This window comes from Biomphalaria glabrata, chromosome 4, assembly GCF_947242115.1.
Source record: "Biomphalaria glabrata chromosome 4, xgBioGlab47.1, whole genome shotgun sequence".
NCBI lineage: Eukaryota > Metazoa > Mollusca > Gastropoda > Planorbidae > Biomphalaria > Biomphalaria glabrata.
The window spans coordinates 48,741,292-48,755,664 of record NC_074714.1 but is presented as its reverse complement, the minus strand read 5'-3'; the positions used below and the strand labels follow the sequence as shown (position 1 = coordinate 48,755,664).

The following is a 14,373-nucleotide window of genomic DNA, read 5'->3' as shown; positions in this document are numbered from 1 at the left end:
ACATAAACTACTGTATTTTAAACATGAACTAACGATTTGTAAACTAGTCATGTCGCTATTTTGTTTCATCTCCTAGACTATTTCTTCCATACAATGTAAGCTATAGAACAGTTTGTATCTAATTTACTAGATTTATTTCGGACACACGGTACATGTTGTTACTACACTGATCAATGCTCTGTAATAAAAAGAAGAAGATAGGCCAACCTTTTTTTACTTCATTGTTTAGTTCACTGGTTTAATCTAGATATTGAGTTTACAAATATATTTCTAAACGCGTAACTCTGAACAATTGTCTTAGTTTATTCATTTCTTTATGATTCTTTATAGTTTAATTTTGGAAATAATTCTATAGTAATGTCTATATTTTTAAATAAGCTAATCTTTGTTTTCTACGAGTTTTTTTTTTAACTAACTAGTTAATTTTAATACTGTAACGTAAACAAAATGATGATCAGTGCTCAAGACTGACTAGTCTGGCTGGCGCCTCAAAACCCTTTTAAACTCAGACGGAGAAATCTTCATCTCTGGTTCTGTCCGGTCTGGGTAGACTATAAGGGCCCCATACCCAGATCTATCGGGGTCCCTCATTAACGACCCATCGGTATAACAGAAAATGGCATCTGATGGGTAGGACTTTAGTGTAGCTGATGCCAAGTTTTGGAGTATGGCAGGTGTTAATCGCCTCTTGGTGGCTCCCTCTTGCCCTATAAGGGACATGCTTATTTGTCGGCCCGGCATTCTCCTCCACGGAGGGCAAGTACTAATTCTTCTAATTGGGATTCTGTCAGTGGAGAGTCCAGCTGATTTTGACAAATTGGCCGCAATGAGGAGGAACGATCGCATTTTTATGCGGTTCCTCTCTCTCCACTGTCGCACTAATATTGAGGTGGGTAGTCTAGAGTCGCCCTTTTTATAGCGCTCATAGGCTGTAAGTACCGCCCTCTCCCTCCTTAAATGTAAAGGGGCCACGTTTGTTAAGATTTCAGCAGCGTTTGTTGGGCTTGTCCGAAAGGTGCCACAAATGAATCTTAGTGCCTGTGATTGTACTCGGTCGAGTGATTCGAGGGCAGTTTTACTAGCATATACTTGAACTGTATAGCTGTACTCAATTTGTGATCTGACTGCCCCTAAGTACAATGTGCGTAGCGTGTAAGCTTTGGCACCCCACTTTGTGCTGGCCAGCTCTCTGAGTAACGCTCACTTCTCCTAGGCTTTTCTTTCAACGTGCTGGACATGCTGGAGCATTGACAGTTTTCTATCCAGCGTCACCCCTAGATATTTTGGCGTGTTTTCACGTTGGAATCGCAGCCCACCAAGTTGAAGCTCGAATGGAGTCTTAAGAATGTCGATCCCTATGCTGAACAGGGACCAGGTCGTTTTGGCAACATTTATCTGAATCAGTCATTTGTCGCAATACGAGGAGATGGTCTGGAGGTTTGCTTGTAATGCCGCCTGTATTTGGTCGACTTTCTTGCCGGTTGACCAGAGGACAATGTCATCCGCATAAAGCAGTTTCTTTGACCGCAGTGAGGTGCGTTTTTTAAATTTCTTGTCTTAAGAAGCATCGAGACAATTTGAACCTGGAGAGTTAGTAAAATTACTATCAAAGTACGATCCACTTTTGAGGGAGCATGTGCTTCGAACTAAGCTTTGTTCCAGACCGAATACATACATGTCTCCACAATGTCTCCACAAATACAAAATGAATTTATTACAATATTGGGGGATCACGCTAAAAACAAATCATACAGCAAGTAAAACAAGCCAAATATTTCTCTATTATTTTTGACAGTACACCTGACATCTCCAAGCTGGATCAAACTTCCCAAATTTTACGGTATGTTGTCATGGATAATGACGGGGTGCAGGTTCGTGAGTCTTTTGTTGACTTCATCGACACAAAGGACAAGCATGCTGCTGGAATCATTGAGATGATTCTAGAGAAATTGCGTTCGGATGGCTTAGACATAATGGACTGCAGGGGTCAAAGCTATGATAATGCTGCGGTCATGAAAGGTCATTAAGGTCATGAAAGAATTAACAATATTTGATTAATGAATACATATTATTTTGAACAAAAAAGTAAGGTTTTACAACGTTATTAATTAGTTAGTTTTTTTTTTTTTTTTTTGGGGGGGGGGCATCAAGATGAGGTACCGCACCAGGCATCATATACTCTAGCTACGCCACTGTTTATGAGCAGTATAAAAGTTAAGTATTCATATCTATTTCAGCCACACACCTATATATATTGTAAATAAGGAGACAGTGTAGTTTTGTCATAGACATAAATAAATATAAACTGGCCGAAGGAAGTAACTTCATGTAACTTGAAAACATGTATATCTTTTGTATTCGGATTTCCGAATTATGATAAATTGAATGATCTTCATTCTTAGAGATTAAACAAAACTACACTGCCTCCTTATTTACAATATATATATATATGTAGGTGTGTGGCTGAAATATATATGAATACTTAACTTCTATACTGCTCATAAATGCTTTATAATAAAGTACACAAAATTGCAAGTTGCAAATTTTCGTTTCATAAAACTCTTTAATCGGCCAGTCTATATTTATTTATGTCTATGAGTTTTGTTTAATCTAATTGTTTAATCTACTCTAGTCTAATTTTGTTTAATATAATATAATATAATATGCAAGCACATTTCACCACTAAGACAGGAAACAAATTTATGCCTATTATCCCCCCTTACCTCCAACGTCTGTCCTCTGATCCAATAATTATCCGTCGTTTGGTTGCACGTGACTATCACGTCGATGCGTTCCCCAGGGTGCACGATAACAGACTCAACTTCGAACGGCATCAGGTCGGCACCGTCAGAGGATACCACCAGAAGGTTGTGGCCGTCAATGGACACTCGGAAGGGATACACATCACCAGGGTGAAACAGTCTAAACCTGATTAAACAGAGTAACTTAATAGTTTGTCGCATTCTGTTCATATATGTATGTGAAGAAAATAAGTAAGGCAAATATTGAAATAATTAATTAATGTTTTGTTAGTGACCTATATTTTTTGCCTGTCGTCACGGTCAACAAAGAAAGTGGAGCACCATTATGGCTGCCGGAGTTGTCAAAGAAACGACCTTTGCCATTTATTAGACCAGATTGGAAAATGAAACCACTGCAAAATAAAAAATTAAAGAATTGGTTAAATGTTACTTTACATCAAAATTAATCTTTTTTATGACATACGAAATTCAAAATTCCAGTCTTCACTAGGATTTGAACCCGAGATCCCCCCAGTTCGGAAGCCAAGCGCTTTATCACTCAGCCAGCATTGCCCCCTTATTTCTGAAGGAACCCTAACATATATAAAAAAATCAAACACCCCATAAAACAGATTTGGCATCACCTACCAGATTACTTTAGCTCACCTATAATGAATGTTTGCTAGAGTTTTTGATGTCGGGTGCTTCTTTCCCTTGGTGTAGAACCCCCATCTCATTTTAGCCGCCATCATGGTGGAGTCCCATTCGTGATTCCAGTCGTGGAACATCAGAATGAATTCTTTATCCACCACATCTTTCGATCTAGACCTGAGAATGCGGTGGTCTCAAAACAATATGATCTGACCTGGTCATTTGTACATATGAATTGTATGGCATAGACAATAACATAGACTATAAAAATTACCTTTTGTAATGTATTAAACAAAACGCATGCTACAAAATGTATAATACATTTATGTTAAAAATTTTATGTTAGAAAAGGTATGCGAAAAATTTAAAACACAGAATATTACATGTATTGTACCTTACAAAATATGTTACAGGATATGTTACAAAATGTATTTCACCTTGGATGAACTATAAATGGTCCATACAGCCCGTTGGTCATTTGAGGACCACTGTGAGAATGGTAGAAAAATGATCCCTCTGGATTAGCACTGGAAAGAGAACAACTGAAGTGTAACTACATTTACTATGACGGGAGTGTTTAGTTACACAAGCAAGAATTACATTGTTAATTAGAAGTCTCATTACATGTTGATATTTGGGGCTCCTCTGGAACTGGTATTAAAATCGTGGCTTGCAAGAGAATGGTTAGTGTCCATCAATTGCATGCCTGGACTCATTTATCACTTGAAAGCGAACGTAGTGTTTGGGATACAATCAGTAGATGATTAACAATGGTAAAGATCTACAATTCCTTTAAACCCCCCTTTTCAAATATATTCTTTTTCCTTAAAATGAATGGAATAAAAAACTTAAAAGCTGATGTAGAAGAGAACTAGTGTAAAATGAATTAAATATAGGTCTTTTTTTTTCAAACAAAAGTGTAAGTTTAAAAGTCGATGTCAATAGTTTTAAGAAGACGCTGTCAATGCTTACATAAATGTCTGGTCAAACTGTTGTCCAGGAAGTATTGGACATTGTGTCACAAAGGGAACTCCATCGCTGAAAGGCGAGCCAGTCTGATGCTGACCATGTATATGCACGGACGTTGTTTCCTTGAGTGGGACAGAAATTAAAAATAGGAACATTAATTACCACTAAAGACGTAAATTAGCCACTACAGACACTAGCATAGGGACCTACAGAACTTGCTTAAAATAAGTATTATGGTTTCCTTCGCTTCGTGATTATGTCACTAATAAAGCTAATTTTTGAGAAAATATGTATGAGTATATAAGGCATTATCTTCGATTTCGAAGATTGAGGATAATTCTAATCCACTCATAAGTCTTTGTCCACCGGGGGTCTATTTAGATTTTTTTTCGTCGACTTCGCTTGTCTTTGGCAAGGGGGCTCAAATGTGTGTCTTGCGACGCTTATGAGAGCTCTACAGCGGTCTCTTTCAAGGGTCATCTGCTAACTTCTGCCTTCCTCTGCCAGCGATACAATACAATATGGACATAAAATCAAAAATTTGTTTTTTGGAATTCTTTAAAGACGATAGTGGGTTTTGTGGTTATGATGAAACAATGGTTCTCAAACTGTGGTACGCGGACACCCAGGGGGTCCGCGAGACGACCATGCATCATGGGTTATTGAAGTTGTTGACTGCTTTTCTGTCTTCTTATTTTGGTAATACGTGGATACATTGCCGTCGTGAATCTCGTGAGAAATGAAAGGGACCGACTAGAATGTGCTAAATAAAAAATATCAAGACCTGCCTATAATAACTCATCTACATCAGTTTACTTTTCAACTACATACTATGCCTGTCAATACGCTAAACAGACATGAATACTACAATGCGCTTGTTAACAGAGCTATAGAACCTCCAAAAGAAAAGTATTAGTATTGTTATTATTATTATTCATTGGCGTAGCTAGGAATTAGCCATCATTTTGGGAACCCCGGGGGGGGGGGGGCTTGACCTCTTTAGGGGCCCCTGCATTTTGACATTCGACATCATGGCATGAGATAATGGCGTAATATTTAATATTTAAAGTAATGTAAAAAAAAATCGAACACTTTTTGGTGGCCCACCTCAAATTCTTTCAAAATTCTTCCACAACATCCTAGTACCATAGCTACGCCACTGTTATTATACTTGTTCAATCATTTCTATTGTGTGTTACTGTTTGTGGGTTGTTGATATTTGATGTTTTCGTATGCTGCCGATAAATTTACCCTTGTTAGTTATTTCCCTCCTTTTTTTAAACGTATACCTGAGATTTTTTTCCCTACACGCGACCAGTGCAATTAACCGAACAGTGCCACTAACCGACCAGTGCCACTAACCGAACAGTATCACTATCCAACATTACCGTAAACTGACCTGCACCGTTAATGGACCAGCGCCGCTAACTGACCTGTGTCGCTAACCGACCAGTGCAGCTAACTGAACAGCGCTGATAACGGACCAGTGCCGCTAACTGACCAATGTCACTAGTTGACCAGTACCGCTAACCTACTAGTGTCGCAAGAGCATCAGTGTCACTAATCGATCAGTACCACTAACAGACATTGAGACTAACTGACCAGCGCCGCTAACCTACTTGTGCCACTAATCAACCGGTTCCACTAACTGACCAGTGTCACTAACTGACCAGTGTAACTAACTGACCAGTACGACTAACTGACCAGTGGCATCACTCAATCCCACTTACATGCATCATCCTGTTGTGGACATGAAGGTGAACTCTCTGTCCTCCTCGGACGTGCAGGGCCGGGCCAGGTATACTGCCGTTGAAGGCCATGACCAGTCGGGGCTCGAAGTAGCCGTCGGCGGTGATGACATCATCCGAAGAGACTGGCGTGGAATTGAATGTCACCTCTACGTCATAGCTGCAATCAGAGGAGATTAAATTTGTTTGTTATATCAGCAGCTAATGTACTATATTTGAAGAAAGTAACGGCGGTTGATCTGTATGCAATCCACAAGACACTCTCGTCAACCGATGACCACAAAAACAGCGCTTCATCGCTCTCAAAACAAAACTTTATTTAATTAATAATTCAAAGTACGTGAATGATCAGAATAATTTCCGCCTTAAAAACGAAACATAAATCTTCGGGTCTGAACTTATCGCAGTGATGCCCCCCTCCCCTAACTCTAACCAGCTCTAACCGGTCCGAATAGTAGGTCAATATCGCGTCTTTTTTAAACTAAACGTTGCTCTTAGGGAACAGAGATTTTCATCTAGCAATGATGCAATCCTCTTTGTACACAGTTGTAGGGAGACAGACGTTAAATGCCATCAGTTGAATGCATCCATTGAATAGAATCCGTAAAATAAATAGTCCGGTTTATAAAGGAGTTCTGAATTATGAAGCTGACTATTAGGAAACAAAATACAAAACATCAGAAAAACAGCGCATTGATTCAAACAGTGCCATATATTTGGTGGCCATTATGACTAGAAGGAAGAACTATCTTAGCCCTCTTAATTGGAACAAAATACCAGAGCCTATTCCTCTTAGGCCCTACTTTAAAGTTAACATGTGAATTTCTAAGTTTTATTATGTTGTTACAACATGGCTACGATACATTTTTTTTTCAAATTTTTTTTTCAAAATAAGATCACATTTTATTGTGATTGTGTTATGATTTTGTTTGTACGGTTGTCGGTCGTTCCTTAAAGAAAAGAACAATACTAACAATATTTCTTACTGAAATAACTGTCCATCTATTGCTTTGACGAGTTTCTTCCCGTCCATCATGGTCATCCCATAGTCCACTATTAAGGTAAAGTGGCAGTCGGTGTCCTGGAAGTTGCACCATTGTTCACGTAGGCCCCAGCAGACTGACCAAAAGAGACAGACCAATTGTAAGCCAGAGACCATCACTTCGCACGTGATGGGTCAGTCAACAGAGCTGGGAAGAAAAGATCCATGAAATTAGTTTACAACTTGAGTCTTGATAGTCCGACACTTCATAATCCGACGCTCTCGGTAATTTTTAGGATGTAGGTATAAGACATTATATTTGACATTTAGTACAGTAGGTTAAAGCTAAAGGTTAAAGCTTTGTACTTGTGACAGGTGGTGAAATGTGACGTGTGTTTGGCGCGTTTAATGTCTAGGGGATGATTATTTTTTAAAGCTATCACACACCAACCTATCAGCATATGAATCGGGAGCAGACACGCAACGAGACAAGCAATGAAAGATAGATACAAAAGTTGAAAATGAAGAATATTTATTTACATAAATATACATATAAGAATAAAAAGGGGGAGGGTTTGCATCTATCTCTAAATAATATTAGATTTAATCATCACTCTTGCACTTAATAAGAGAGTATGTCACTTTGTCCTCTGACTTAGCTGGTTGTCCTGTTGATGTCGCAGCTGGCTGTGTCCTGGCTTGAGGTTCTGCAGCTGGAGGTGGCGCTCTAGCGGATAGAGGGACACCGGTGATATAGTTCTTGTGGAGTCTCAATCCCAAGTTCTAATATCTGTAGTGGGCACAGTAGGGCGGGTGGCCGGCTACCGTGGGCACAAGGTTACTGCGGGCAGAGCTGATCTGCCGTGGGCAGCGTAGTTGACAGGTTTTGTCCAGTGAGTTGCAGAGGGTTTGGCGTAGCTATGACGTCTCACACGGATCTGGGTCTATAGGGTAGTCGCACCTAACAAGTTGACAGGTGGGCTGTCGAATAGGCGGGCAAGGCCGATAGCGCCAACTAGTATAGTTGAGTAGTGTCGCGTAGACACTGAACAGCAAATGGCAATTAGGTGATTAATCCAATAGATAAATAGGCAGGTAAATAGGCAGACACCTGAGGGAGGCTGCGGATAAATAAAGACAAGTTAGGACATGTCTCTCATGCATCTTATCGATGCCCTCGACTGAGGTGCATTCGTCAGATTGGTAAAATTGCTTTAGAGCACAAAGGGGAGATGATGACAAATGGGATTTGGAAAATAGATGGCAGATAGTAGCAATATAGAAAAGTACATAAAAGGGAAAATAATAACATAAAAATGTACATAGAAGGGGAGATAATAATCTCAAATAAACAACACTAGATGTAAGAGAAAAGGGGGGGGGGAATGGGCGGTGGTCAGCGACCATGACGGTTTGTTTACATACGACCGTCGGCCGAGAACAATAGAGCGCTTGAATGGAGAGGGTGTCCGTTCAAGGGGCTCAACTCTCGTTAGAGTAAAATGACTACAGGGGAGATAATTCAATACAGGGTAGATAACCCATAACTCTTTTCTAGACGCAGTATTATTGCGCTAGTAAAATTATCAAGGCGGTCAACCGAGATAAAGGAAATAAAATAAGATGTACAAATATATACATGGTTGCACCAACGATCAATTGAACAACGTAGCATTAATAGATTAATGCAATACATAAAATATACATTAGCCATGTTCATGTTTTCTACTTACGACAGTGAGAAATACACAATGCACTAATTAAATATAAATGAAATAATAAACTACACAGGATAATATCCAGTGGAAATAGCACAAAAGTAATTAAGATGGAACTTGTGATTAAGTTCGGCTTACCACCAGGTATTCCTCTAGGAGTAAAATGTATGAAGTAGTCCAGACTCGATTGACAGCGATAGAGAAATAAGAGGGTCTGATTCTATTTGGATCTACTTTATATAGGCCTGGAAAATGCGGGCGGAAACAGGAAATGTCCTAGGCTCAGCATTATCTTACACGTGGGTGAATTTGACTCGAGGTGGGAGTCGCACATTGGAAAGATCAATTGGCGTGTTGGTCCTCGCGATCTCCTAGATCAAAGAGAGTCGTGGGGGAGAGGGGGGAAGAAAAGAAAGACTGACTCGCATTCCACACAAGGTGGTGTCAACCACGACCGTCAGTCAGACATCCGGCGGATAAGACAAAAGAGATAGTGTGATTATCTTTCCCCGATCAAGGGCAGATAAATGAAAGGATTGGCCTAGTTTTCTCCAAGGTGGTGGACTAAGATCTAGCCTGGAGAGAAAAAGGTGGGGCGGGTGGAGAATTCAGGGGTAGGATGGGGAAATAATTAAAATAAAATAAATAAATAAAGATAAATAATAATTAATGCTGTGATAAATTTGAGTGACTCTGACAGCGAGTTTTTGACTTGTCACAGTACTAGTAGATCAGTTTTTTTTTTCGCCTATTGTGTATTTCATATTCTTGTAAATCGAAATAAAATTTTCTTGACATATCAAAGTTAAATTCTTTGATTTACAGCTAACCTTTGGTAATCCAACGTTTAATTGTTTGATTTACAGCAAAACTTTGGTATCCGACGGCAAATTCTTTAATTTAAAGGTAATCTTTGGTAGTCCGTCGTTTTCGGTAATCCGACATCCCCCCATGTACCGTAACCGTTGGACTAACTATAATAATAAAGTATTTAAAAATGTAATTCTCTTTCTATTTTTCTCATGAGAACTAAACACACATGTCTGTGTTCACTTAAGATGCGGACGTATCAACAATTGTCTTTGCCTATTTGAAAATATGGAGAAATAATAAATTAATCGAAATATCAATAAGACCCTGCACATAGTTCCAGGTCGAAGGTTATGTCGAAGTCTCAACGCATTATCACACAGAGAGAAAGGAGATTGGTATACTGTTCTGTGCTGTAAAGAAAACGTCAAAACACAGGTATATAAATCATTTTGAGTTTTAAAAACGTTTGAAAAGCTTGCGCTTATCATTAAGAATTTGTCACAATAGTTGGAAATACAAAATTTGAATATCTCGAAATGCAACATTTTGACAACAAAACGTGAAGAGAAGATAGCAAATAAATCTAAATACAGTGGACAGATTTTTGAAGAAGTATAACTCAATCTAAAGAAGGCTGGTGAAGATTTTAAGAAATTGATATAGCTATAATAAATGAAGGCTATCTTTGGGAGTTATATCTGTGTTACTAGGAAAACAAATAAAACAAGATAATAAAGGAAATAGTATAATCATATGGTATTGTAGGTGGTCCTGGTGGTCTTTTATACTCTGACATTACGTTTCATATTGACATATCAAAATGTTGTTTTTGACAATGAAAGAAATCTTACATTTTGATTTTTCAAATCTCCATCAGGCTCATTTGTTCACTGTAAAGCAGTATAATTAGGTTTTTAATTAATCTTGCTTTAAAAAAAAATTGTAAAAAAAAAAAAATTGTTTGCTGACAATATTTTTTTTTAAAAGACCAAAAGTAGACATGGAACCTGGACTACTATGATACTGTGTTATCATGTGTGTGTTTCTATGGTGACGTTGAGAAGAAGTTAGCGATTGGTTGAGAATGATGCAAGATAGGTGGCATTGTCGTCAGCGGTCTTAGAATGGAGAGACGACTCCAGAACGTGAGGCCGAAAAGACGTGTTATTGTAGTAAATTAGGATTTGTTCAGAAATTTTTAAAATATTATTACTTAAGTCTACTATATTGATTTAATTTCATTCTAAGTTTATTTTGTTTATATTGTAATAAAAGTTATATTTAGTTTTGTTCACAAAAAAAGTTATTCGTTATTTCAAATTTTATAAGTTAATATATAACACGCCTACGGTTTAATTGTCTACCACCAGTTTAGTAATACAAGTCAATGACCATTAACAACATACAGGTGATGTTATTCTAAATAGCGCTTGAAGTTTTTAAGATATAAAAGTGACAGATCGATGAATTAACAGACAGCACTCAACCAAAAAGCGTCCTTTCCTTATGAGGGCCGCTTAGAACATTTAAAATACTATTTTTTCAATTAACCTTTTTAGTAAAAACGTCACTTTTAACCACATATGTTATTTTCATCTGGTAGTTTAAAAACTCAAAACTGCCACATCAACAAAGCAAGCTGAACATTGCTATCGCTATCTCTAGTATATCACACCTGTAGGTACACTCACAAACTCTGCTATATAGTGAAAGTATAAATAACGACAAATGGACACTTGTGCATAACTTACGGCCTGTTTAACTACACACTCTCCATCACAGTCGACTCAAATTCATGTACGAAACTACAGATCTGGTGTTTAATTATACGTCACGTGTTGCAGTGGAGCGCTCACCATTTAGTGTGTGTATAATTGGTGTGTTGTAAGCTGGTTTGTAAGCCTACGCAAACATGCTCTCAGTCTTTTATAATGGAATCCATTACACAGGACTCGCTTGTAATGGCTGGAGACAGCTTAGAAGCAATTTGAATGGCTTAGTACATAAGCTTCTCCTCTACTTGCACCAGACGCTTTGTTATGACTCCAATGGACCTTCCCAATGTATTAGAGATTAAACTACATAAACAAGTTGACTCTCTTTAGAAGATTGATGACACGATTTTGTCTTGGCATGTTCTTAAGCAAAGTGTACAATCACATACGCAGTTTGGCCTTTTATTTTTATAAATGCATATATAACTTCTGACACTAGTCACAGCTTTCAATGGAGTTAAGCATGAATTTAAAAAAAAAACGGGTCTATTTCTCTTTTCGTTTAGGGACTCTGTCTTGCATTGTTTACAATCAGGCGTGAGTTCAACTTATATAGAGTAGCTGATACCCGTACTTATCTGAGTTAGAAGAGCTGGTATGGTCATTTTATTTAGTGCAAATAAAAGAATTGAGGCAATGTCTTTAAATGATACATTATGTTTATTTTGACGGAAAACTTTTTTTTTCTTTTTAAATTAAATTAAACTAATGTGATACCTGAATCTGAGAGCGTTTTGCTAATAGTTTTCAAAAATTGGCTCAAGTTTGGACGCAATCTATTTATGACAAAACTGTTTTTCTGCTTCATTATTGAAAAAAAAAATGTTTGCTCACAGATAGATGAAGATGCAAACTTTTGCAAGCATTCCCTGAGCATGAAAGATTAAAAATGTGAAAATTGGCAATCCTTTGCAGAAATCTAATGTAATACAAAAGATCAAGTTACATTGTGGGTGTAATGTTTAATATTATAATAAATGATGTGAGGTCCTGACTGAACCTTACATTGTGCCGGAGTTGTCCTGAGGCCGTAGTTTGAACTTCACTGAACTAGGTTATGTCATCTGAGCTAATAGCAATCTACTTGGAGAGACGACATAAAACTTAGACCAGCGGTTCTCAACCCTTGTTGATCTTTTCATTACTATGACATAAGCGGCGGTCCCCCCAACTGTTACATTATTTTCATTCATTATTTTCATTCATAAGTTTAAGCAACTGTACTTTTGGTAAACTTATACAATTGTACTCTAAATGCAAATATCCGTTATGCTAAAGACTGACGTTTAATCACAAACCAGATAGTAATTATAGTTTGTGTAATATGTATTTCTGTACAAGTTACAAATACATGAAATTGTATCTTTATGACTTTGTAATTTTGGTTTGTGTAATATGCATTTATTTATTACTTTTAGTACCACACTGATGTTGCATTCGACTTGTAAAGCTTGAGAACCACTGGCTTAGACAGTAGAGAAATGTGTAGGGATTTTTTTTTCAGCATCACTTTTGTTCTGAAACCTACTAGTTTGTAAACTACTAGTGTGTAAATTAAACTAGCAGGGCCGGTCCTAACTATTGCGAGGCCCTATGCGAAACGGATAGCGCGGGGCCCAGTCTTGGTAGGGATAAGGATAATTTTAAAATTTTGTAATAGAAAATACACTCGTTTTTGCAATGTTATTTTTTGTTTTTTTATCGCGCTTACCCCAAAATGACAATTTTGTCTATTTTTTAGGAGATTTTTATGAGTTTGTAGGTGATTTTAATAATTTTGGAATTTTCCATGAGGCCCTGGAAAATCAGGAGGCTGCGGAAACCATGTTATTAATATAAGTTATAAGGTTTAATCTCATTATTTGCACCTAGAATTAGCGCGGGGCCTATGAAAGTGCGGGGCCCACTGCGGTCGCATTGGCCTAAGCCGACCCTATCTACTAGTATGTACAATAATGACAAAATATTTTCGGGGTAATATTCTAAATATAGAGATGCGCACTTACGCTAAGTGAGATGTCGTGACCCGCAAACAAGCAAAAACAAAGCCCGAAAAAAATCACTGCTATATATCTCAATACCACAATAAATTACTAGTAATTAAATAATAAGTGTTTTTTTTTCTTCATGTATTATCATCTATTGCATCTATGAATAATGATCCGAAATTTCAATTTTATCTGAGAATGGGAAGCGTGAGAAACAAAAACGAGTGCAAAAAGTAATAAGGGAAATAGCTCCACATATAGTCCTACAGCCGAGTCTCTCAATAAGTAGCATTTATTTCCCTTTTTCGATAAAAAACAAAATTAATTATTAACAAATAAAATAACTTGTTTTTATAGATTCGTGTTTTGTTAAGTACAACACATAAATGTGTCAAGTTTCAACTTGGTCCGAGAATGGGTGTGGGAGAAATAACGTGTACAAACATTGTACCACACAGACCAAGAGAGTTGATAAAGGTTTTTAAAAAGTAACACTAAATTCATTATAGGCTTGATCATGTAGATAACATATCGATTACAGTCAAGAATTTCGCTGACTCAATTACTATTTGTAGAAATCAGATCGATGACAGAACAACAATAGTTTCTCCATCCTATTAAACATTATTCAATGTTGGTAAGGCCTTTATTAAGTTATCTATTTTAGTTGTGGAGTCTCTAACTGACCTGCTACTGTAGTGCAAACTCCTTGCAATCGCTATATAAACATTAAATTAAACAGTTCTTGTTTTTCCAACATTGTTCTAACGATATTCTTAGAAATTGGACAGATTATATGTATATCTTTGGGCAAAAAAATAAAAGAAATAAAAAAAAAACATTGATTGGCCTCACAGTGAAAATTCTTGTTTGGACGTTATAATCGTTCAAAAGTATTTGATCTTAATATTACATTTAGCTTCGGCCGTTCTATCAATGAAATTGCTCCAATGACGTTAATGAAAACAATTGTATTACACATTTCGTC

At 37.3% G+C, this 14,373-nt stretch overlaps 1 protein-coding gene across 6 annotated transcripts in view; it reads right to left on the bottom strand.

The window, feature by feature from the left end:
* The window catches only part of LOC106077438 (uncharacterized), a 34,826-nt gene that overhangs the window by 18,895 nt on the left and 1,558 nt on the right, over positions 1-14,373 (bottom strand). For 2 of the 6 annotated variants that reach the window (XM_056027089.1, XM_056027088.1), the window contains exons 1-7: positions 7,096-7,228; positions 6,092-6,269; positions 4,365-4,483; positions 3,830-3,919; positions 3,408-3,569; positions 3,038-3,154; positions 2,724-2,928 (exon numbers count right to left, since the gene is read on the bottom strand). In XM_056027089.1, coding sequence (XP_055883064.1) covers positions 2,724-2,928; positions 3,038-3,154; positions 3,408-3,569; positions 3,830-3,919; positions 4,365-4,483; positions 6,092-6,269; positions 7,096-7,151 — 927 coding nt within the window. In that variant the 5' untranslated portion in view covers positions 7,152-7,228. The other 4 variants (XM_056027091.1, XM_056027092.1, XM_056027094.1 and 1 more) reach the window with 3 other exon arrangements.